At 46.0% G+C, this 24573-nt stretch overlaps 4 protein-coding genes, 1 long non-coding RNA gene and 2 other non-coding genes across 7 annotated transcripts; 6 read left to right on the top strand and 1 right to left on the bottom strand.

Annotated features, from left to right (window-relative positions):
- Nucleotides 1–1579: 1579 nt before the first annotated feature.
- On the top strand, nt 1580–3682 carry LOC117835309 (uncharacterized). Its single transcript, XM_034714667.2, has 2 exons — nt 1580–3033; nt 3165–3682. Exons 1-2 carry the CDS (start codon nt 2225–2227, stop codon nt 3415–3417), a joined length of 1062 nt encoding a protein of 353 aa, XP_034570558.1. The 5' UTR covers nt 1580–2224; the 3' UTR covers nt 3418–3682.
- A 135-nt stretch (nt 3683–3817) lies between these two features.
- Nucleotides 3818–6097, bottom strand: LOC117841122 (thylakoid lumenal 17.4 kDa protein, chloroplastic). Its single transcript, XM_034721695.2, has 3 exons — nt 5802–6097; nt 4396–4642; nt 3818–4280 (listed from the first exon to the last, which is right to left on the bottom strand). Exons 1-3 carry the CDS (start codon nt 6018–6020, stop codon nt 4057–4059), a joined length of 690 nt encoding a protein of 229 aa, XP_034577586.1. The 5' UTR covers nt 6021–6097; the 3' UTR covers nt 3818–4056.
- A 1461-nt stretch (nt 6098–7558) lies between these two features.
- On the top strand, nt 7559–8344 carry LOC117836035 (uncharacterized). Its single transcript, XM_034715389.2, has one exon. It carries the CDS (start codon nt 7743–7745, stop codon nt 8007–8009), a length of 267 nt encoding a protein of 88 aa, XP_034571280.1. The 5' UTR covers nt 7559–7742; the 3' UTR covers nt 8010–8344.
- Nucleotides 8345–8775: 431 nt separating this feature from the next.
- Nucleotides 8776–11453, top strand: LOC117836034 (pentatricopeptide repeat-containing protein At5g39680). Its single transcript, XM_034715388.2, has one exon. The coding sequence runs from the start codon at nt 9020–9022 to the stop codon at nt 11066–11068; it is 2049 nt and encodes a 682-aa protein (XP_034571279.1). The 5' UTR covers nt 8776–9019; the 3' UTR covers nt 11069–11453.
- Nucleotides 11454–14237: 2784 nt separating this feature from the next.
- On the top strand, nt 14238–15533 carry LOC140221464 (uncharacterized). Its single transcript, XR_011897256.1, has 2 exons — nt 14238–15105; nt 15282–15533. It is a non-coding gene; the product is annotated as an uncharacterized lncRNA (long non-coding RNA).
- Nucleotides 14471–14667, top strand: LOC117841156 (U2 spliceosomal RNA). Its single transcript, XR_004637185.1, has one exon. It is a non-coding gene; the product is annotated as a U2 spliceosomal RNA (small nuclear RNA).
- Nucleotides 15534–20742: 5209 nt separating the features above from the next.
- Nucleotides 20743–20861, top strand: LOC117841209 (U5 spliceosomal RNA). The gene has a single exon (XR_004637233.1). It is a non-coding gene; the product is annotated as a U5 spliceosomal RNA (small nuclear RNA).
- The last annotated feature ends 3712 nt before the right edge of the window (nt 20862–24573 follow it).

Here is a 24573-nt window from a genome sequence, read left to right as displayed (position 1 = left end):
AGGAGGGAGAATGAAGTTGTTAACCAGTTTAGCGAAGAAGCTGGTCGAGTGAAGAAAAACGAAGCCCGAGCAAATGGTTGAGCTTGCCCAGGGAGGAAGCTAAGGAAGCAGCTCATTTATATATAGAGAAAATGGTTGACATCAATACCGGCTGGTAGCTTCAACCGGTACTAACCATTTAGACCGGTTGAAGAAATGGTGTTCTCACCATTTAGTACTGGTTGAAGCCACCAACCGATACTAAATGGCTTCCTGGGGAATCTAGCTGTCGGCCACGCGGTCCACATGCCTCCATTTAGTACCGGCTGAGGCTCCAAACCGGTACTACTACTGTGCATGATGATCGGTACTAACGTCGCGCGTTAGTACCGGACGAAAAGGTATCCGGTACTAACATGTTGGATGGATGCTCAGTTTTCCTGTAGAAATTTTAATTTTGCACTAATTACACATTGTTTATGCATTGATTAGCTTTGAACATCTTTTAGATATACGGACTCTTTAACTTATTGTTGTATCACATATTTGTCATGATAGAAATATGTGCTCATTAGCAAAATAATGGCATGTTTGATCGATACATCATTGCATGCTGGTTTTGTCAAGATTCCGAAACCATGTTTAGTTACGGTATAGATGTCCTCATGGTTATCCCGTATTATATAATGCATTATTGGCACACGACATATACAATGTGAGCTAATCATCATATGTCAAATAGTCTTTTTTTTCTTTTAGTTTGATGAGTAATGCGTGCGCAATGTTTCTTACCATGCTTTTTGCTCTTTTTTTACTCTATGTTACAATGTAGATTAATATATAATTGATACAGCAATTGTCCACGTCAAAAGTGCTTGTTAGCACAATATCATCCTGTTCTGTACAACCTTTTGTGTGTTAGTTGTTTCTTCCTCACGCCAACGAAGTAAATTTAGTTAGGATATACAAGTCAACTCATGATTTTCCCTAATCCTCGAAGTAATGTACACGCGAACATGACACATATAGCGCACACTAATCTTTCCATGTCAAATAGTGAAATCCATGAAGTAGCACATATCTCTTATTTATTTTGATGTGTGGTTGCGTTTGTGATTCTTACTTGTACTGTATTTTCTTATCTTTTCTCTTATGTTCCAATAGACATGCTACCTTCCCATGAAGAAAGGAGTTCATTAGCACAACACCACATCCTATCGTGTATGCTGTGTACTACCTTTGTCTATTCTTTCTTGTATCAACAACACTGAGTTTAGTCGCGATATAGATGCTAACTCATAGCTATCCTTTGATTGTAGATCATTGTCCAGACTAATACGACAATGTAACGTATGCCAATCCCCCCACATCAGAATATGGAAACCCACGGTGTACCATCTATCCTTTTTCTCTCCCCCTTTTGACGTGTAAATGCGATAACCGTGCATCTTACACTTATCGTGCAATCCAGTCCCGCAACATTGGTTTGGTGTACAACGCATGGCATAGTGGACCGCAATCAATAAAAGAACTAAAACCTAAAGCAATTAATCAATGTCGCTAAGTAAATTACCATTGCAAAATTGCATATGATTTCCATTCCAATGCTACATAGACATGGAACACTATCATGTATATGAGGTGGGGACCTTGAGCAATTTCTTCGCTGCTCTTTTTTTGTTTACAGAAATAAAGGTAAACAGTAATAGATTTTTCGATATTAAGTTTGCACATGATGACATGAAACACGGTGCCATCTGTGTCTGTTGGCGCGGCACCTCCGGTTTTCCGCTCCGGCCACTTCTCCCGCACGCATCGGCAGCGGACGCCTTCCCGTCCAGGTTGGGGGTCGCACGGGCACGGCGCAGTGGCAGTGCCACGCCAGATCGCCGTGGTGCGCGCGCTCACACCACCCGCGCGCGGCCAAAACGCCCCTCGCGCGAGAGCAGCGCGCGGCCGAGCCTTTTCCCCTCGCCCCACGACGAAATTAACCAGGCGCTGAACTGGCGCGCAAGGCACGCATCGTCCAGGAGCCCCCGACGTGGCAAGGCCCGGGGGCCCTATAAATACCGCCATTGCCGCGCCCTCCCTCTCCGCAAGAGCTAGCTAGCTAGATCGCCATTCCACTCCGCCTTCGGTGGGAGGTTCGATCGGTTCCCATTCCAATCAAACAACCCCCTCCGTTCGAGAGAGAGAAAGAGTCTCTTGCGTTGGCTCGTTCCCTTCCCCCCCGTCGGTCGCGAGGATGACGCCGGCGAGCATGGTCGCCATGCCCAGGAGCGTTCCGGCGGCGTTGGCGGCGTTCCCGGCGTCCGCGCGCGCCGGGGAGAGGAGGGGCAACGCCCGGTCCCTGAGGCCCGCGGCGTGCGGCGGGGACGAGCAGCAGCCGCCGTCGTCCATGGCCGCGGTGCCGCCGTCGCTGCGCGCCATCCAGGCCAAGCGGAAGCAGGCGGCGGCGCAGCGCGGGGTGCCGCGGGCGACGGCCACGAGCGCGGCCGGGTGCGCGGTGGCGGCGCTCGTCAAGGCCGTGGAGGCCGTCCAGGGCGCGGCGGCCGGGAGCGCCGCCGGGGCCGCGCGCGGCGCCGGGGACGCCGTGGCGTGGGTCTTCAGCAAGGTGCACTTCCAGTCTCCGGACCTCGCCGTCGGGCTGCTCGGGATGGTCGCCTGCTGTCTCGGCACCGCCGTCCAGGCGGAGAGGGACCGCATGGAGGCCAAGAGGCGGCTGGAGGCGTCGTCGGGCAACGCGGAGGCCGACCCCGACGGCGACGACGACGGGGGCGCGGAGGAGCCCGAGGATATGCCGGAGCTGGTGGAGGGAGACATGGAGAAGGAGCTGTGGGGCCGGATCGGCATCCTGCATGGCGGCGGCGGCGGCGGACTGTACGGGGACGGGCGGGAGGAGCTCGACGAGGAAGAGATCAAGGAGATCGACAGCGCCCGCGCGCGGCGGCGGAAGGCGGCGTACGAGAGGGTCATCGCCGCCGGCGGAGCGAACTCGCTCGTCCTGTCCAACTATGCGCAGCTCCTCTACGAGTTGGACAAGGACATCAACAGGTAATGCTTCTTGTCGCTTGCAGGCACGCACGCATGCAACCAACCCTTTATCATTCACATGCACCATCTTCCTCTAAGGATCTTGATTTCTTACGCGTGATCGTCGTCGCTGCACACGTCTGATCTGACAGGGCGGAGATGTACTTCAAGCAGGCGGTGGCCGCGGAGCCGGCGGACGGCGAGGCGATGAGGAGGTACGGCATGTTCCTCTGGCACGCCCGCGGCGACATCGGCGGCGCGGAGGAGATGTTCACCGGCGCCATCGACGAGGAGCCCGAGAGCAGCCACCACCGGAGCAGCTACGCGTGGTTCCTCTGGATGACCGGCGGCGTCGAGACCTGCCTCATCGACACCAGCAAGAACAACGGCAACGACGCCGAATGAACCGCCGCCGCAGCCCATTGGAAAACCCAAGACACAACAAAGACCTTACCACCGGCAAGTGCCCGGCGGCGGGCCGGCCATTTAGATGGTGCGTCTAGGTATTGCCGTGCCGCATGGCCAGCCATGGCTATGCAGCAGCAGTAGTATCACCCATGAGCAGCATCGGCCCTTGTAGGGGCCAGTTATCCAGTATATACACTAGACGAATGCGCAACAAGGAGGGAGCCAACCGAGGAGGCAACAATAATGTTGGCAAAGCTAGCGCATGTAGTATTTTAGTGTGTGTGATGCTAGTACTAGTGGTGTGTGGAATAAAGCATCCATGCATCCTTCCAGGGCATGGATTCATCATCAGACAGTAATGTTATAACCGCCTTGTGAACAATAATAACAATATATATGGGGAAAACATATAGTGCTTCCTTTTTTTCATGTCTGGTGCTCTAGTTTGCAAGGTGTAAGAAACATAGTTATATTACATTGCTGCTGATATTTGAGATACACAAAGGTTTGTACATAGACATGGAGAAAAATCGGCGCATCTTGTCATGGTGACTCTATAGACAGGCATGAACACTTATCGAACGATATCAACGTATTAACATGACCGGTAGAGATGATCAGATGGACTCTGCTGAATCACCTACAGCCCAGCTCTAATCTCCCATCTGCACTGATACTGGTGTTTGTGCATAGCTTCTGAAGGTCAATGTAGCCGATGATTGTGTCCTCGAACACGACATCTTCCATCTTAGCATCATTGAAGGTTGATCCTGATAAAACCGTATTCTTGAAGATTGCCCCTGTGAGATCGGCCTTCTCAAAATTGACACGGTCTATCACTGCATTTGTGAAGTCGGTTCCTGAAAGCATTTCAACAAGAAGAGCTCATCATTTTGTTATTCAGTATTGGGAATCAATGCAGCAATATTGTGCAATGAACCAGAACAGCAGAATACGGTGTAGAATAATTACTACCTTTGAAGCTTGCACCAACAGCATAAGCTTTGGACATGACAACTTCAGACATGTCGGCTCCATCAAACTTTGCATCGGACATCAACGCCGCAGCTAGGGACTTGCCTTTCAGATTAGTTTTCTCGTTCGTGTAGTCACAGAACCGGAGATCAAGGGGCTTGTCATACACCCCATTTGCCTGACCAATTGTGTTCCCCACGAATGCACGCTCACATCTATTTGGCTCCGTTGAGAGTGGTGGCAATCTCTAAAAAACAAAGAAAGCAGGGAATAATGTAAACTCAGCAAATTAAAATACCACTGCAGCAAGAAAATATGTCCTAGATTTAGGATGAAGTTTTAAAAAATGTTGAGTAGTACTGATTGCATAATCAGGTCAGACTTGCAGGATCAAAAGGAAAATGAAGAATACTTCTGGCTTAAAGCAAAAATATATTCGTAGTTCACAACTAACCCTAAGCAAAAATATGTTCAAAATGAAATTTGTCTTTGCAAACACAAAATACACGGAGATAACTAGCTAATCTCAACGGAAAACACTAGCTAGTTATTTCTTAGCAGCTCCATAGAAATTCTGTCAAATATATATATCTAAGTAGAAAATGCTCATGCTTCGTCCAATTAATCTGATGACTGAATACAGCAACATGATCATATCTCCACAAATACTCATAGCTGTATCAGAACCCATATTGTGAACATGCAATGCGAATCTGAATTCTCATATATCGGTATCCAATAGATTAATCAGAGCACTACTTCTAGCTTTAGATTGTGCAGGATGCTAAATTTAAGGTGCTCTCCAGACTACAGAGAATTGCAGTAGCTCGATCTTTCAAAAAAAAGATGTTGCAGTAGTTCACATCACAAGCTGTGGTAACTGTACTGACAGATTCTTTAAAGTTGAATAACACGAACTCTTGAGGTTGAATTCATTTCGTTACAAGAACAGTAGTACAGTACCAAATCATCTTTCAATAGAGCCCTCAAAAGCTTCCAACAGCTATAGCATCTTTCTTAAGGGCAAAACAATATTTAACTAGTTAGTGTTTTCCATGGATAGAAACATTCAATGGAGCCGCTTTATATATCTGACAGAAACATTTTCTGAACCGAATATAGAGAAACAGCAAACGGTGACTTTGCCTAAGAAAAATTCAATAAATTCCATTATTATCTGCGATCAGATCATAAAAATGTGTGAGGTCAATTCATTCCGAAGTCACACCGAGACACAGACTAGCATTTGACACGGATTAAAGTCCCACTCGATTTCAGCCTTATCTGCCTTTTTACAGTCTAGTGGAATGTGAGGTCGATCAAAAATATTCATTTCTCAAAACTACATTCCAGAAATTGCATCCCGCCCGCGGTGCGATTGTGATAAGGGAGGGGAAAGCACCAACCTGGCTCGCGGCAATGACGGGGTTGGACGCGGACGCGACGGCCCAGGCCGCGAGCACCCCGCACGCGAGGCGGCCCGCGTTCTTGCCTCCGGCCGCGAACCACGCCGGCTCGGGGCTCTTTCCGCCCGCGTCGGCCGCCGAGCACGCCACGCGGCACCTCGGCCGCCGCGGGCGGCAGAGCGCGGCGCCGGCCGGCGAGGCGAGGCAGGACGAGCCCATGCCAATGCTGGTGGCTTCGTGAGGTGGATGGGGGAGAAGAGAGGGTGGCGACGAGGCAGAGTCGGAACGGAGCTCCCCTGTGCGCTATCTTATCGGCTTATCCGTCCCCTCTTCTTCTCCGTCCGCTTGGCGGGCGGCCCACGGGACCCACGTGACTCTCGAGGCGTCCCGAGTCCCCCGACCCGCCGCGGCCGAAGGATTGACGAAGGTGAGTGTGGTCGTGCGGATGATTGACCGACCCACCCCGGCCTATTTTGGGGCGAATTCTGGTTGTTTCTTTGCTCGTGTTCCATTTCAAGTTTATCCACTGGCTAGTTTTCATCTTAACATGAAGAAGGGGCTATTTTTTGACTGGAACGAAGCTTACATTCATGGATCGATGCCTCGTTAGATAGATGCAGCCTGCAGCGCAAGCGTTAAGAGGAAGAACCGCACCATATATTGTAGTATTCGGAATGTAATTGGTGAAATTATTTTTTATTTAATGTGAACCCAATAAAGTCATATTTACAGTAAGGTCATTTTAATGGTACGATCACACATGTATGATAGGCCAGTTGATCAAATTTTATATTATTTACTATAACATGTATTGAGATTCTAATTTATGAGCACCCACGGCATGTTTTCCAATTGTGGATAGCCGTGTGGCCCACTTATATGTAGTACGAACTCATCTAATCCATCTTTGATGGCAAAGATGTTTCCGAAGAAGTAGTTAGTTCCCAGAACAGAGCAAGAAAGAAGAAAGAAGAAAGAAGAGAAAAGGAGGTACATGATGTGAAAGAAGCCAAGCCATCTAACCCATTTCTTTGGTCCATTTTGTTATAATAATAATAATAATAATAATAATAATAATAATAATAATAATAATAATAATAATAATATCTTTATATGGAAAGTTTCACCTACTTGTTATATCATCTTTGATATATCATCTTTGATAGTAACATCTTAAATGGTGAAAACTTGCATGTTGTTGTCCCATTTCCTCTCGGAGAGCCTTCCATATATTCTTCGTGGTTTGTTTCTTTTTTCCTTTGGCACCTTTTCAGCTCCAAATATGTGATGTCTAACAATCTATATCAATGCAATACCATTGCTAATGCTAAATATAATAAAAATAGCAAAAGTGGATGTTCAAGTCCTCTACTTGAAAAGCTCTGAATTTAAATTTACCGTTTAGGACACACGTTGAATTTAGTATATCCACTAAATGACATCATCAAGGATTTTGGTTTGATGCCTAACTACCAAGAAGAGGGGCACATCATGTTTCTAGCTGTTGTTTTTCGCATGCGTCAAAATTCAAATTATAGCATGAATTAATATTGTGTTAATATAACCCGATGAGTAAACCTTGTTATAAATAAAATCCAAAATAGGATCAATGGAAAGATTGTGTACAATTCAAAAATGCTTAAGATTATGTCTATATGATCCTATCTTATTGCAATTAAGCAAATGAAAATAGGAGTATACATCACATTTCGTTTAAAGCAAATGGGTTGACGCATCCGTTTGAAGCCATGGCCGGCTATTAAAAACGAGCTACCCCTAAGATCGGTGTACCTCGATCCCGTCCCTCTCCCAATTTTGGAGCAGCCGCAACAGCCCACACCGGTCAGAAACCGAAGGAAAGCCAACCAACCAACCCACCACCTCTCCCCCCTTCCGGTTTCCGCTCTTCCTCGGCCGGCGCGAGGCAGGGGGACGGCAGCCATGAACGGCATCAACCCCAACGGCGGCATCCTGTCCTACGGGACGCTGGAGGGCTACGCGATGTGGGTGGCCACGGGCGTGGCGTCGGCCTTCTTCGCGTCCCTGGAGCGGTGCTCCTGCATCCACCTTCACACCGCCGAGGACGACGGCGACGAGGAGGACCTCGAGGAGGCCAGGGACCGCCCGCTCATGCTCTCCCGCCCCCAGGCGCTCCCCGAGTACTACTACGACCGGTCCGGGTCCTCCGCCTCCTTCGCCAAGATGTGACCACGCACGGATCGCGAGGCCGTCGTCCCCGCGTGATCCGATCGGTTTCTTGATTTCGCTCTCGCTTTTGTTCCGTTGTGAATTGTTGCTGTATGTGGCCCGGGTGTCTGGGATCCGCGGTCGTGTTCTCCTCGCCGGGGAATGCGGTCCCTGCGTGATTCGAACCGTTGATAGATCTGTAATTCCGTGTCTGTGTTGCCTGATTCTTTGATCGTTTATTTATTCTTCTTTTTTTGTTTGGGTTTCAAGATGGCATTGTGTTCTGCAGAGACCTCGAGCACTCTGCAAATTTCAGATGCCTGATATTTAAATATTCATTCACTGTTCGATTTGAATTTGTGTGTCACGATCACGAACATGCGAGTCCATTCTCTGTCGTCGTTCTCCTGGCTTTCTACGAGTTCAAGCTGGCGAAGCCCATGGTGAGATTACAAAAGTTTGTGCCCGGTTGAGAGACCCTCAGTAGTCCCTGTAAATTGCCAAATGAAATCGAAGCCTATTACAAACAGCCGTCATTTATTTCCAAATGCTGTAAATTTTCTCTTTATTTTTTCTTCCTGCCCACGGCCAAAAACGTGAATAATCCCCCCTCGATTCGAGAATGAATCGGCAGCTAAACGCACACGCTTGAGAAAATTCCAACGTAAAACTTCATTGAAGAAGGGTTAGGTCAAGATGGAGGCCCAGGGCCCATGTAAGTTTGGAGGTTCAGCTTTGTAAACATGGGCTAAAGCGTAGATGGGCGGGGCCGTTGTTGGACATATGCTTTAGCCCATAGCCCCATATGTACAAACTCGATTCTCTGCCGCCAACGGCGCGCCCCTCCTGGATGAGCGCCGTCGCCTTTTGGAGCTTGAGCCACAGGAAGCGCCACCAGGCGGTTTATCTGGGGAGCAAAGAGGCCAAGAGCGAGAGCAGCTGGGAGGGAGAAGCGGAGTGGAGCGGAGCGGGTTTGGGGCGGTGCCAAACGCACAAACCTCTCTAGAGCCCTGCGCCCGCCCCCAATCACAATGGCCAGCCCCGGCGGCGCGGCGCTCCAGCGGCACGCAGCCGTGGCCGTCCTTCGCGCGGCGGCCGCCTCTGGCGAACTATCCAAGGGAAAGGTTCTCCACGCCAGGATCATCAAAGCCGCTCATTTTGATGTGGTCCTGCACAACAACCTCATCTCATTCTACGCCAAGTGCGGCCAGGTCGGGCTCGCTCGTAAGGTGTTCGACGCAATGCCCTACCGGAACGCCGTGTCCGGGAATCTGCTCATGTCCGGATACGCTTCCGCTGGGCGCCATAAGGACTCGCTTGCGCTGCTCAGGGTGGTCGACTTTGGCCTGAACGAGTATATTCTATCGGCGGCAGTGGCTGCAAGCGCACATGTCCGGAGCTATGACATTGGGAGGCAGTGCCATGGATATGCTGTTAAGGCTGGTCTGGCGGAACAACCTTATGTTTGCAACACCGTGCTGCATATGTACTGTCAGTGTGCTCATATGGAGGATGCGGTGAAGGTATTTGAGAATGTGTCTGGTTTTGATGCATTTGCATTCAACTCGATGATAAATGGGTTTCTTGATCGGGGGGAATTGGATGGTTCGGTCAGGATTGCAACAGATATGATGGGAGAAATTGAGAGATGGGATCATGTGTCATATGTCGCAGTTCTTGGGCATTGTGCTAGCATGAAGGACATGGTGCTTGGTGGTCAGGTGCATGCCCAAGCTTTGAAGAGGAGGCTTGAACTGAATGTTTTTGTGGGGAGTGCACTTGTTGATATGTATGGGAAATGTGACTGTGCCCATGACGCTCAATGCGCATTCGATGTCCTGCCAGAAAAGAATGTCGTTTCTTGGACGGCTGTTATGACTGCTTACACTCAAAATGAGCTGTATGAAGATGCATTGCAATTGTTCTTGGACATGGAAGTGGAAGGAGTTAAGCCAAATGAATTCACTTATGCTGTGGCTCTCAATAGCTGTGCTGGTCTTGCAGCCTTGAGAAATGGTAACGCCCTAAGTGCATGTGCTTTGAAGACTGGGCACTGGACCCATTTGGTAGTCGGAAACGCCCTCATGAACATGTACTCAAAGAGTGGCAGCATCGAGGATGCATGTAGAGTCTTCACTTCCATGCCATTATGTGATGTAATCTCTTGGAATTTGATCATCACAGGCTATGCGCATCATGGTCTCGCAAGGGAAGCAATGGAAGTATTTCATTATATGCTATCTGCAGAAGAAGTCCCGTCTTATGTTACTTTCATTGGAGTGTTGTCAGCTTGTGCTCAGTTGGGTCTTGTTGATGAAGGATTCTACTACTTGAATACGATGATGAAGGAAGTCGGAGTTACACCTGGAAAGGAACATTATACTTGTATGGTTGGTTTGTTATGCAGAGCTGGACGGCTAGATGAGGCTGAGCGGTTCATAGTGGATAATGGCATTGGCATAGATGTTGTTGCTTGGCGATCACTGCTAAGTTCTTGCCAGATATATAGAAATTATGGCCTGGGTCATCGAGTAGCCGAACAGATTCTTCAGTTGAAGCCCAATGATATTGGAACCTATGTTTTGCTCTCTAACATGTATGCAAAAGCCAACCGATGGGATGGTGTTGTGAAGTTACGGAAGCAGATGAGAGACAGGGGCATTAGGAAAGAACCTGGTGTTAGTTGGATTCAAGTGGGAAGTGATGTTCATGTTTTCACATCGGAGGACAAGGTACATCCACAAATTGACCAGATCACTGTAAAACTTGAAGAGCTGATCGATCAGATAAAAGCAATTGGATATGTTCCAAACTTTGCAGTGGTCCTACATGATATTGAGGATGAACAAAAAGAGGAGCACCTTATGTACCACAGTGAGAAATTGGCTCTAGCATTCGGCCTTATTCACACCCCTAAGGGAGAAACAATCCGTATCATGAAAAACCTCAGGATCTGTGATGATTGCCATGTTGCTATCAAGCTCATATCAACTGTCACTAGCAGAAAAATAGTTGTAAGGGATGCCGTTAGATTTCATTGTATAGAAGGTGGGGTTTGCTCATGTGATGACTATTGGTGATTTGTGGTGCAACTGTCTTGATAACACGTGCCTGTTTTGTTAGGTTAGTGAAGCACGACAGTAGCCACAGTTGTGCTCAAATTCCTGAGCATTCTCACTTAGTAATTCACTAAATGTCCAGATATGTCTGCGAAGTAGCGCTCCTGACAACAGGCATTGTACAAATTCAGTTGTTCAGCTTATCGAATTTGTACAGCGTCTGCGGAAGAGGGCCAAAGGGTAAGACGACCCAGTTCAATGATTGGCAGAGAAAGGACATTCATGCCTCAGCAATTCACTTGACACAATAGAGCTATAAAGACCATAATCCACTTGTAAATATGTAGAGGTTGGAGTTTGTTCAAGTGATGATTATCGGAATTATGGTGCAAATTTATTGATAACATGAGGCATGTTGAGTCAGTTTAGTGAAGCAACTGGTAGCATTGCACCGCACAGGACTGCATTGCCTAACCATCAGATATCATCAGTCATCATTACAGTATGGCTATCATGCACATCTTCTGTATACTAAAAACTGATAAGTATCATAATATCATACGATGGTATTTCTGAGCACAGGAGTGTTTGACTGGTGGCTGCAAATAGGCCCGATCCAACTCTAACCTGATCCAACTCTAACCCACACCGATCCACGTTAAGTTAATTTATTTTTTCAACCCAACTCACCTCATATTTATATTATCTAAACCCAAGTCAATCCAGCCTACTTGATAGAACCCATGAGTTTACTATTAAAAACCATGGTTTGCTATATAAACCTATGGCTCGTATAAAAACTCGTATAGATTTGAAATAAATGTGAGTCCGACATGTGGGTCCTACGTCAAGAGCCGGACTCTAAAACTAAAACATTATGTTCACACCTTAAAATTTTAGTGAAATTGATCGAAATTTGTTGGAGATGACAGAGTTTGATTGCTCACTAGTTTGTGCTAAATAGTATGGCTAAACATATATTTGGGGCCGCATTAAGAGCCGGACCCTAAATTAAAACCTTGCGTTCACACCTTAAAATTTTAACGAAATTCATCAAAATTTGTTGTAGATGACTCAATTTAACTGTCCACTACTTTGTGTAAAATAGTATTCTAAACATATATATGGGTCCCGCGTCAAGCTGGACCTAGAATTAAAACCTCGCATTCACACTTTAAAATTTTAGCGAAATTGATCGAAATTTGTTGGAGATAACTCAGTTTAAGTGTCCGCTATTTTTTGCAAAATAGTATAGCTAGACATATATATATGGGCCCGACATCAAGAGTTGGACCCTCGAACTAAAACCTCACACTTTAAAATTTTAACAAAATTAATTAAAATTTGTTGGAGATGATTTAGTTTAATAATCAGCTACTTCATGCGAAAAGTATGGTTGGACTTATATGAGGGCCCACGTCAAGAATCGGATCCTTAAATTCTTTTGTGAATCAAACCAATGTAACTCATTCTAAACCACTCCCAAACTATTTCCTCTTAGGAGGAATCCAAACCATTTAACGACTCAGCCTATTAGTAACCGATCTAAATAACTTCCAAGAGAAAACCAACCCATTAAAATCATTAAATCCAATCCATTTAGCAGGGCTAGCTGCAACTGCCTACAAGAAGCAAATTTTACCTTACCATCAGCATTCCAAAGCAACCCTGCAGGCTTGCATCTTGTATTATCCTAGATTCTAGAAATCGAGTGAAGAGAGATATGCATTTTCCGCAACGTCATCACCATGCACGCAAGGATTCTACATCCCATTTCCATCCACATACGTACGGATTTTTGCCTGCCAGATCAGCAGATCGCGAACACTTCTTCAGGGTTAGAATCTGAGTTGAATCCGTGCCTGAAAGGCTGGAACAACAAGATACAGAGCTCAGGTGGCGTGCATATCATGGATGTGAGCTTCTTTCTCTTCCAGTTGATGCGAAGTTCTCGGTGTCCGTACTCTGTAGCACCAGCATAGAAATCCTCGTATTCTTTTCAGATGCTGCAACTTTTCACTTCCCACGCAACACTCGATGAAATATACCGAAAGCCCACCCATCAGCACAAGTTAAGAAAAAGGGTCCAAATCGACCAAATCACAAAAACGGCCCACTCTCTCCTCACGTTCTTCCCCCTCAGCTCAACCAACGCTGCTGTTGTTTAGTACCACACCGCCTGTTCACAGAGCACAGCACCAACTTAAATCGCCAGTCCTCCGCGCCTCACTCGCCGAGCAGCTAGCGCCTGCTTGTAACCCGAGCGGGGGTATTAAGGTGGTGCGGATGCCAATTGTGACGCTTGGGCCTGGGTTCGTTTTTCTCCTACTCCCTCCGTTCCAAATTACTAAAGATAACTATTGCTATTCGTTTCTAGATACATTACTTTTCCTATGTACCTAGATCTAAATTACTATTCGTTTTGGCTTTTCTAGATACATTACTTTTGCTATGTATATAGACAAAATTTGGAACGGAGGGAGTACAATAGATCATCACAACGTCTATAACGATTGTTTTTTTGCGATTTTTTTTTGCGAAGTATAACGATCTAATTTTAGTTGTCAGATTATAACAAAGATCTACACATGTCAAATGGCCGCAACCAAGCAGCGCTGCATGGGACGAAACAAACAAGCACGAGCTAGCTTCATTGTTGCATGCAGTAAACAAGTAAATATTGCACCTTGCACATCCAGTTGATCCTGGACCCTCCTCGCAATAAATAAATAAATAAATAAATAAATATGTAGCCTTATCTATATTTCGGTGGTGTTTGGCTGCTAAACTTTAGCAGGGTCACATCGGATATTTAGATGCTAAGTAGAAGGACTAAACATAGTCTAATTACAAAATTAATTGCACAGATGGAGTCTAATTCGCGAGACGAATCTATTAAGTCTAATTAGTCCATAATTTGATAATATGGTGCTACAGTAATCATTTGCTAATGATGGATTAATTAGCCTTAATAGATTTGTCTCGCGAATTAGACTCCATCTGTGCAATTAATTTAGTAATTAGATTATATTTAATATTTCTAATTAGTATGAAACATGGGATGTGACAGGTGCTTAAAGTACCTAAGCTCCTCCTCTTTCCGAGTGCAATGTATAGTCCTTGTCGGTAATCGAAGAGGAAATACTTGTGAGCTTGTGGGCCTTGTGGCAATGAAAAGAACCGAAAAGAAGAAGCGGCATCGATGTTGTCTTGGGCTCGGACGTGCTACTTCCTTCGTGGGCCTTACAAGGAGAGGGGGAAACGCTCTCGCTGGGCCTCGGCGTATTACATGCACTCGACCGGCATGGGCATGGAACATGCAGCGCGCCAGCGCGAGTAGCCGTTTAGTCCCACCTCGCCCAGCCAGACCGAACGAAGGCGTCAGCTCGCTATACAATCCGACCCAGGGCTCCCTTCCAAAGCATACCTTTCTCGGCCTTTTGGCTAAGATCAAGTGTAGTATCTGTTCTTATCAGTTTAATATCTGATATGTGGGCCATGCGCCAACTTCGATATTAAATTTATTTTTTGTGGGGGAGGGACCACCACAGTAGCTTGCCACTGGGTCCCTCGGGCGTCGCCCAGGCGTTGCACTGCTGCCTGGGCCTGGCGCACCCCAACCAAATCTAAATCAGAGTTATTTTTCAGCTTAACCTTGAGCGGGGTACTCTACGCGAACTTGATTTAAGGTGGAGGGTATCTGCGGCGGCACAGCTTGTGCCCAAGTGATACCGGCCGGATTAGCTTCGTATCTCCGCTTGCCGGCGCGGAGCCGTCGGGTCTCCACGCGCCGTGCCCTGCCCTGCCCGGCCCCCGTCGGCTGGTGCCTGGAGGCCTTGGCGGCCCTGGCGCCTTGACTTCCGGAGCCTGCGGCGGTGGTTGAGATGTCGGAGGAGCTGCAGCGACCGACCCTGACAAAGCCACTTCCCAGTTCCCATGGCCTTGACTTCTGGAGCCGCCGGCGGTGGGTGAGATGTCGGAGCTGCAGCGACCGACCCCGACAAAGCCACTTCCCAGTTCCCATGGCCGTCAGGGAGCAGATCTCTCTCTCAGAGCAGGTGCTCCATCTCGATCTAGCGCTGATCTGTGGTTTGTTTTGTAATACTCGATTACGGTTGTAGCCTCTAATGTCTAAAATGCATTCAGAGTTTAGTTCTGATCAGGTGACCAGCGGTAACCATGAAAAATCAGAAAATGCACTGGAAATTCTTAATTTGGGATGTCAAAACTGTAGGTTGCCAACTGAGGGGACAGACAGATGTTGAAAAGTCTTCGTTGGTGACCATATTTTGGGAACTGCTGCAAATGCTTCTTTTTGTTGGTTAATCAAACAAAAAGGTGAACCTCTCACCTCGGATGTACCAGACCAACTAGTCAATGGGATGCTAAACAAAACATTTGGGAATGAAGGAAAACATGTGGACTGCAGTCTGCAATTCTGCAAACATACTGCAAGTCTGCAATGGTGCTCAACATGCAAGCTCAATTATTGAATGCCAATCCACATAGCATGCTTACAGTTGATTTTGGGTTTGAGTAACTGAACCTGATGAACATAGATTGCTTAAAACGTGTGCTACCACTGCCAGTAGTTAGTTTCGTTTGATTTGGGATTTGTATGCCAAAGTACTGCAGGAGGATGGCGACCGAGACGTTCCCCTCCCGTTCGCAGGTCGGATGCCGAGCCCCAGTGATGCGGTTGAAAACCGTACTCACAGGGATAGTTGGAGCTGCTGCAGTCTTCCTTGGGCCGGACGAGGCTTCATTCCTAAAGGCCAGAGGTGTATCCAGGATACCTAGCCGTGTTGCCAGCGCACATGCTTCGTTGATGTAGTCTGCAAGCAAGGCGCAGGTCGAGGTCACCGTCTTGCACGTGCCCGCTGCGCCCACTGAATCGAGGAGGTGACCCGCGGCCTCCTTGAGTGCAGCAGCCTGCATCTTGAAGATGTTCTGCAGCACGTCGTCTTCCACATGCTCCCGGTGCAGCTGCGCGGGCAGCGGGGGTGGAATGGGAGCCGGTTCGGCCACCGGAACAGCCACGCCGTGCTGCCGCCCATCACGGCGTGACCCACGTTCCCAGTCACGGCGTCGCGGGGAGCGCTCCCGCTCCCGGTGCACGCCGCCGGCCGACGCGAGCCACGCCCATACATCTATGGTCTTCGTCTCCGCCGGGTACAAGAGATTAGTATCAATGGTCTCCAGTGCGCAGCTCCCGCCGATGACGCGCTCGACGATATCCGCGCGTTTTACATAATTTGATCTTGCAAGAATTAATTCTTCGGAAGCTCAGCCCAACAACACAAGTTAAGAAGAGTTATTAAAGGCCCAAGGCAACAAAAACACAGAAAGAGCCCACTCTCTGCCCAGTGCTCACGTTGCTCCGCACGAAGCCAACAATAAAGCTTTGCCAACTGGCCTGACACTCTCTCCTCACGTTCTTCCCCCTCAGCTCAACCAACGCTGCTGTTGTTTAGTACCACACCGCCTGTTCACAGAGCACAGCACCAACTTAAATGGCCAGTCCTCCGCGCCTCACTCGCCGAGCAGCTAGCGCCTGCTTGTAACCCGAGCGGGGGCATTAAGGTGGTGCGGATGCCAATTGTGGCGCTTGGGCCTGGGTCTGCTGCCGCAATCTGCGGCCCGCCCGTTCCAAGTTGCGTAGTGGGCCGTGGGTGCTTCGGCGAAGGCCTTGGCGTCCCGGCACCTAGAGCGGCGGGCAATGCGTGAGGCTGGCTTCACAGAGCAGCGAATACCGCCCGCTTCCAACGGTGGAAGGATAACGGGCCGCTGCGCTTCAGTCCCGCTTAGGCCCATGCGCCCTCTCTGGCAGACCACCATCTTTTTGCAATTTTTTTCCTTCGTTGGCCCTTGGCTCCGTGAATCTCGAAGAACAATTGGTTTGCCAAAAAAGAAACACACTCTGATTCACATGGTCATACTCTGCTAGTGTGCCAAGTCATGACGTGTCCTTGACTAGTGCTAAAAGACACGCATTGCACTGCTTTGCCGGTACAGAAGAGCACAGAGTGCTCCGTATCATTCTGAATTACTGATCGATCATTTTAGTCTTGCATGGTTATTAGGTCCAAGAGTTTGTCTCAAAGGTCACAGTGCACATGCAGACGTCCATCAGTGGTGAGTTCTGTCATTGCTTTTTGTCTTCATACAAACGAACAAAAAGCACGGCTTTTCCATGAAATTTTCGTGCCACGTGAGTGAAATTCAGCGGACCGCAACACTTCGCTGTCAGAGAAATCAAACTCGTAAGATTTCTGCCTTATCTTCCAACCCACCAAGATCCATCTCAACTATCTTCTTCCCATTTTTTCAAAAAAGTTGGACCAACATTTTTTTCAAAAAAGTTGGACCAACATTTCTTCGGAAAACAAAGTTGAACCAACATTTATTCGAAAAAAGTTGAGCCAACATTTCTTTAGAAAAAGTTGAATCTAACATTTTTTGAAAAAAAAAGTTGCACCAATATTTTTTTCAAAAAAAAGTTGAATCCGGCGAGGGTGGCGGGGCCCGCGTGAGGGGTGGTGGTAGGGGAGGGAGGGGTGGCAACCGTGGCAAGGGGGCCGCGGCGCAAGCAGCGGAGGGAGATAGGGTTTAGATTTGATGTAGATCTTATGGAACTCATTACTTGCATGAATCTCAAATACTAGAAGATTCAATGCCTTCCTACCTTTCCGAAGAGTTTTCCGGATTAATTAAGACATCATGTATTCACAGCAGTAGGACGGCCTATATTAGGCTAAAAAAGTTGTCCGCATCGGTAAAGCGAGCCAAGTTAGGCTTAAAAAGCGGTAAGGAGCCCGTTCGAAAGGAGTAAACTTCACGTGGATGCATGTAGAAAAGACGAAATTAATGACATCGTCCACATGTGAAGGGGTGTTCAAAATTTTAAAAAAAAACATAATTCTTAAACCGACCATCTAAATTAAATTCCGATTGCACTATTAATCTTATTACAACAAGATCTTCAGAATAAACACTCAACTATATTTGGATGAAATTTATTTATGGATATATCTTTTATGAAGGTAAAATTTTATGATATGTATCTCTTGTTGTTGTCAAGATTAGCGGATCAAGACTACGACTAGTAAATTTCTTTTATGCGCGTAAGGCTTTGGATGGTGGCGTGGGAGAAATGGGGTTTAGACTGGTTCGGACAAGGAAGAGCCCTACGTCTAGTATCGGGAGTTGCTCGTGTTGCCCACGCGGGGTATGTAGTAGGGGTTACAGGAGGGCGAGAGAGGGAGCTGGTCCCAAGTCTCTTGGGTGTGCACTGATGCTCTAAATGAGAGTGAGAGGGTTCTGTTGGCTTCTGAGAGTCCCCCTGTCTCAGGGCCCCCGGTTCTCCTTTTATAGTGCAAGGAGGCCACCGGGGTTACAAGTGAAACCGGGTGTGAGGAGAAGTAAAAGAGATAAACTAAGTCAAGTAAGATACAACACAAGGGGAGGGACCAAGTCCCTAGGCCGCCGGCATCCTCTCCGGTCTTCGGCTCCCGCCGGCGTGTCCGCTGGAAGAGGGCGGCCGCCGTTGAGTCCTGTCGATGGTCTCCTTGGTGGCTGTTGCCGCCAGGCGTGATGATGGTGTTTCGTCGTGGCACCTGTGTCCGTTGGGGAAGGCGGCTGATCCTGCCATCTTGCGGACGGCCCGCGGAAGGCAGACGTCACGTCTCTGTCGCCGGATGCGCGGGGCGCGAGAACGGGCGAGGCTTCCTCCTGCTTCGGGCGACGCAGGCCATGAGTGCCCTGTAGCGAATCGGAGGAGAATCGGAGGAGGCCGCAGCCACTGTTGCCTGGCCGCGCAAGGGTACTTGTGGCGGGTTGCGTCGGGGGCACGAGCGCCTTTCTGCGTGTCAGAACTGTGACGCATTTATGGCGAGATCGACAGGGGGACCCACGAGACCCGCGCCCGAGGCGGATACTTGTCTGGTGGGCCCCGGTGAGTCCGATCCCCTGTGCCCTGGGTCGGGCGAGGCGGAGTCTTGCGGCGGGGGGTCGGGAGCGTCTGATCCCGGGACGTCGGGGTCGGGCGAGGCGGAGCGTGGCTCTCTCCTCCCGTGTTGGGCCGACGGCAGTCTTTATCGCCTTAGACGGGCTTGGACCTTTATGATTTGTTGTTTTCATGGGCTTTATGAGGTCATTAATATTTCCCCCCAACATCTCTGAAACAATTATACGAACTCACAGAACAAAGTAGTTGCACACCTCGAACAAATTATATGAATATATATAAAAAAATAAAAATGTATAGACTCAGAACAAATTATACGAATTCACGAAACAAAAAATTATATGTATGGAACAAATTATATAAACTCAGTCCATAACCAATCATCTGAACAAATTATACAAACTCAAGGAACAAAATTCTATAGATAAGGAGCAAATTTAACAACCTTATTAAAAAAATATTTATACAGGCAAACTAAATTATACAACAAATATATTATGGACATGGGAGAAGTATGGAATAATGTAAAATAAATAAAAAATTAAACATATACAAAGAATGTATGAACACATGATATAAAGATTTGCGCACTAGGACAAACACATTGTGGAACTATGGGAAGAATGAAAACTAACAAAAAAATACAAAAGGAGGAAATACGTAAAAATGAAAAAAAATAGATTGGGAATATGGAAACTCAAATGAAATAAAGGATTAAAGTAATAATGGAACATGAAAAAAGAAAAATCAAATATTGATGTACAGCAACAGGAGACGTAGTGTATAGAAAAATAAGGAAAGGAACATGAATTATGAAAATACAAATAAATAAAAGCATTATATATACTTAAAAAGGAAAAATAAATAGAAACAAAGAATTGGTCCGTGCAAGATGAGAAATAGAATACACTTGAGAAGGAATTTCCGTAAAACAATTCGAAAAAGAAAAAACAGAAAAAAAAACAAACAAGAAAGAAAAAGAAAAAGAAAAGTTAAGATGCGGCTGCGTGCTGCTGACCGTCAGGAGACTATTATTAATAGCACGTGCCCACCTAGCAAAAACAGACCAGCTAGAAAAGTAAATAGGCTAGCTGTTTGGATACATGATGCTAAATTTTAGCATAGTCACATGTTCGGATGCTAATTAGAAGGACTAAATATGAGCTAATTATAAAATTAATTGTACAAATGGAGTTTAATTCGCGAGATAAATCTATTAAAAACTAATTAATCCATCATTAGTAATGGTTACTGTAGCATCATATTGTCAAATCATGAACTAATTAGGTTTAATAGATTTGTCTCGCGAATTAGACTTCACCTATGCAATTAGTTTATAATTAGAGTATATTTAATACTACTAATTAGTATTCAAATATCCAATGTGATAGGTGATAAAGTTTAGTGGGATATCAAACACCTCCAAAACTTCCCGCAGGGCTGCAGGCGACGGATGTCTAATCATCGCCGTGAGAAGAAGAGCGTTTCCCGGATCTACGTCACCACGTGTGATCAGTCAGCAAAGCAGCCCAATCCATCTTTATTGGGCTACAAGGCTGACCCAATAATGCCAGGAGTTCTGTGCTCTGCGGCCCATGCGGGAGGGTGTTAGCAATGTGGCAAAGCAGCTCAACGCAACCCGTGTTAGTCCCACCCTGCTTAGTCTCAAGGTGATTACCCAGCGATCACACGTCTTGTAGAGCGGCAGCTGATGGATTAGAACTCAAGCAGCTGCGTGGTGAGCACAAAGCGAACTATTCTTTCGCCTTTTACTAAAGAATACCGTGTGCACGCCACAATAAGCAGCATACCCCAATTTTTGGAGGGTGCTTTCTCCTTGAGGAAGCGTCCAACAAAATAAATGTTTAAATTTAAGGTTTCTCTTTGAGGATCATATATTGGAGGATCCCTGGCTTTACTCCCGGCTTGGTTGGGCTCATTTTTTTAATGAACAGGCATAATGCCTATTTCAACTGTAAAAAAGAAGTAGTAGCGTGCCATGATGGTTAGCACCGATGATTCTTTGTGTCTGAAAATTCAGCAGTTCCAAACATTCGATCCCAAACACCCCTATGTTAGCACTGCATGCGATCTGAGCCGTCCACTTTCAGTGATGCACGGTCAGGATCGGCTGCTACTGGGTTCTGATACTGTATTCATCGGCACAGTACCACATGGTAGTAGTGAACAGTGCAGTTGAACAGTACACCATCCATTCCTCTCCCTGCGTGTGGACCCGTGCTGCTACAGTACCACTGCTTAGCTTGCAGTGGTAGTAGCTACTGCACCCGATCCTGGTCCGCCTGGCCTGCTTGGGCTCATGAGTCCTCTCTTGTAGGGACACGGATCCTATGCAGTTGAGTTCCCACCCGGTCCTACAAGGTAGTGACTCAACGCAGAGGCACTGGCGAGACTCATCCTCTTGTAGGCCACCATCTATTTGCAATTTTTTCATCATGGAACCGGCTACTGACGTAAAAGTTCAAGTTTTGATCACAGCAAGCAGTCACTCACAGCAAGCAGTCAGGCGGCATCATGCCCAGATTAATAGATGAGCACAAGCTGTCAAATGCATAGAGTGACGCTAAGCAGCAAGCACATTTCTGCTCACCTAGATGACATCTAAACCCAATTAAACACAGTAGTGCAAATGTTCCTGTCGTACAATATCTAGTCATGGAATCTAGAGACTCGGGATATTTTATTTTAAGCTGAAATGCTGAATGAGCTTCCAGAACACATCGATCATTGCTCAATAAAGGGAGCGCATCAGGATTGTTTTCTGATGTACTTCCACTACTTCCGCCTGTCAAGGACGGGTGGACAGCGCACAACCAACCTAAACAAGCTTTCTTCTTGAATATCTCATGGCGTATGTCACGCACGATCATGTCGCAAGATTGTTCGGTTGCGTTTGAAGTTGATACCGGCTTGTCTTTACCTTTCCCATTCCTCTCCTGCCATTAAGCTGGGGCAGGTCAAGATTCCCTCCTACCACTTCCCTTCCTTTTTTTTAACCGTCCATTTCATGTCCGTCTTCCCTCCAAATTAACGAGTTTTCATGTATTAATCATCTTGTTACGCAAATCACATGATGAATATACCTCGAGAAAAAAAAGGTTAATACAGCAGAGATTTTATTCTTTTATTGCTTTAAGTACCAAAAATTAAATGGCCTGCAAGGAACAAAAAAATCTGTAGCCGTCAAAGAACACATGCTGAGAATTTGACATGCCTTTGCCGTCCAGTGGGAAAGGCCTGCAGCTAGCAGATGAAAGAGGAATCAAAGGAAGAGGAGGAAAAGCTCCGGTCAAAGCCATTACCAAACCAGCTGGGTCCATGGAGAAGGCTTTATTGACGAGTAGGGATTTTCTGTGCCGGGATCTCTTGCATCCGCTGACCTGTCAAACATGCCTTGCAGAAAAGGAATGAGTCATTGTGAGCAGAAGATCCCAGCTTTGACAAACCAAGCGCCCAACTAAAACGTGCAGAAACAGAGCTGTACAACGCGCGCCATGAAGGTGTCAACCGCGGAAGGATTTTTCTTTTTGACGAAGGTTCGTCTACAAAATACAATACTATATACTACCGTAGTATTGTATTCCTCTCTCCATGTGATGTGTTTTCGGAATAGCAGTGTGGTGTGAGCTGGCTGCGTTGACAATTTCTGGTTCGAATTTCTTTCCCATGTACAACGTCTCTTGATTAGTTTATGCAAAGATGTGGGTCTGTTTGGATCCCATGACTAATGAGGTCTTGTTTAGTTGCCTGATTTTGGACAACCAAAATCAATGCGCCAGCAATGTAGCATACTGTAGCGTTTCGTTTGTGTTTGTGAATTATTATCCAAATATTGACTAATTAGGCTCAAAAGATTCGTCTCACAAAGTATAACCAAACTGTGCAATTAGTTCTTGATTTCGTCTACATTCAGTACTCCATGCATGTACCGTAAGTTTGATGTGATGGGGAATCTTCTTTTTGCATAGTGCTAAAGTTAGGATTTTAGGGTAACTAAACAAGGCCTGAGTGAAAAGTGCTAATGCATTAGCACGTCCAAATGGAAGGACTAATGGAAGCCCTTCACAAAAAAGTGCAAAAACATTAGCTAATGGGTGCTAATGGCTCGTGAAAAGATAAAAAGGGGAGAGAGAAAGGGAGGAGGTGAGGAGATAAAAGGGTAAAAGTGACTTTTTATGGACTTTAGTTCTATCCATTAGCTAGGTCTCCAAACAAGAGTGCTAATGGATGAAAGTGCTAAATTTTAGATGAGCTAAACTTTAACAATAGCATATCCAAATAGATCTAGCACTAGTACTCCATGTTATTAGCACATCCAGTAATCCTTAACAAGGATGCAGGTAACTGACGTACTCAAAGACGTCTTCTAGCTGCCAAAGTAGGAGCCTTGGGACAGTTGGCTTTGATGTTGTCCTTCCTAGCCTCTCAAATTGCATGCTCCGACCGAAAGGTCTACCGGAAAACAGTACTAGTGGAAAAATCCGGCCAAGCAAGGGTATCACCATGGAGCTTGCTCCAAAACATGGGTTCAATAGAGACCGCGCGACGATTTGACGAAAGACAGTAGGCAGAATGCAAATCCTCTAAACACGTGCTCAACAAAAATGACGCGGCAAAATAAGGCAGGTGGGTATCTTACCAAATTGCAAATGCTCAGAAACATGAACTACACTCCATAATCCTAAGCTGTTGGTTGTTGTTGTGAGAGTAGTTGTTGTGGTAGTTTTTTATTGCTCAATCTAGGTTTTCTTCTATTTTTAAATATAATTGGTAACTCTCTTACCCGATTCGTTTTAAAAAAAATTCCAAGATGGAGGTTTGGGCCTAGTTACCGACTTACTTATCTTTTTAAACATGTAATTTTCATGTGGCAAGTTATTTTTCAACCTGTAATTTTCATGTGATCTGTTACCGGAAACTGGAAAATGATTTTTTTAAGAGTAAATTGCATCCACCATACAACAACTTGTTAGGTGGGTACAAATTAGTTCAACAACTTATAAAATGCTCAATCTAGTACAATAACTTTACAGGTGGGTAAAATGCTCAAATTAGTAACTTATAAAATGCTCAAATTAGTATAATAACTTGACCAATTGGTGCATCTGCAGTTTGAATGTTATAATAAGCAGCATATTTGCTAATGCCCTATCAGATTATTTTCAAGTCAAAATAAACTATTAAGCATTATTTTATTATTGATATTCGCATGATAATGTCAATACATTTAGCTAAGATTAAAACCTTCAGTGACGTTATATCTTCATATTAATTATTTTTATATAGTAATTTAATTTTGACAAAAATATTTAATTTCGTATACAATATTGAAAGTTTACCTTCACTGTTTTCACATATTTGATTATATACATTGTTGAGGTAAACAAAATCAACATGTTAATACATACTAAAATTATCTTTTAGAAACTTAGCATAAATATTTTTAAAGTTTCATGTACTTGTTTAGAAAAGAAAAATAAGCTAAAATAACAGAAACAAATATGATTCTATACAGATGTTGAATACATGAGCAGAAGTG

The sequence above is a fragment of the Setaria viridis genome, chromosome 9 (assembly GCF_005286985.2).
Source record: "Setaria viridis chromosome 9, Setaria_viridis_v4.0, whole genome shotgun sequence".
Lineage (NCBI taxonomy): Eukaryota > Viridiplantae > Streptophyta > Magnoliopsida > Poales > Poaceae > Setaria > Setaria viridis.
The sequence above is the reverse complement of the archived record's forward strand: the minus strand, read 5'-3'. Positions and strand labels throughout refer to the sequence as shown.

Bases quoted from the DNA above. Each gene is read 5' to 3' on its own strand.
- LOC117835309 (XM_034714667.2), top strand. From the start codon at position 2,225: ATGACGCCGGCGAGCATGGTCGCCATGCCCAGGAGCGTTCCGGCGGCG. The intron at 3,034-3,164 runs GTAATGCTTCTT...CTGATCTGACAG, and splicing joins TTGGACAAGGACATCAACAG to GGCGGAGATGTACTTCAAGC.
- LOC117841122 (XM_034721695.2), bottom strand. From the start codon at position 6,020: ATGGGCTCGTCCTGCCTCGCCTCGCCGGCCGGCGCCGCGCTCTGCCGC. The intron at 4,643-5,801 runs GTTGGTGCTTTC...TTTGTTTTTTAG, and splicing joins CCGTCATTGCCGCGAGCCAG to AGATTGCCACCACTCTCAAC. The intron at 4,281-4,395 runs GTAGTAATTATT...AAATGCTTTCAG, and splicing joins TGTTGGTGCAAGCTTCAAAG to GAACCGACTTCACAAATGCA.
- LOC117836035 (XM_034715389.2), top strand. From the start codon at position 7,743: ATGAACGGCATCAACCCCAACGGCGGCATCCTGTCCTACGGGACGCTG.
- LOC117836034 (XM_034715388.2), top strand. From the start codon at position 9,020: ATGGCCAGCCCCGGCGGCGCGGCGCTCCAGCGGCACGCAGCCGTGGCC.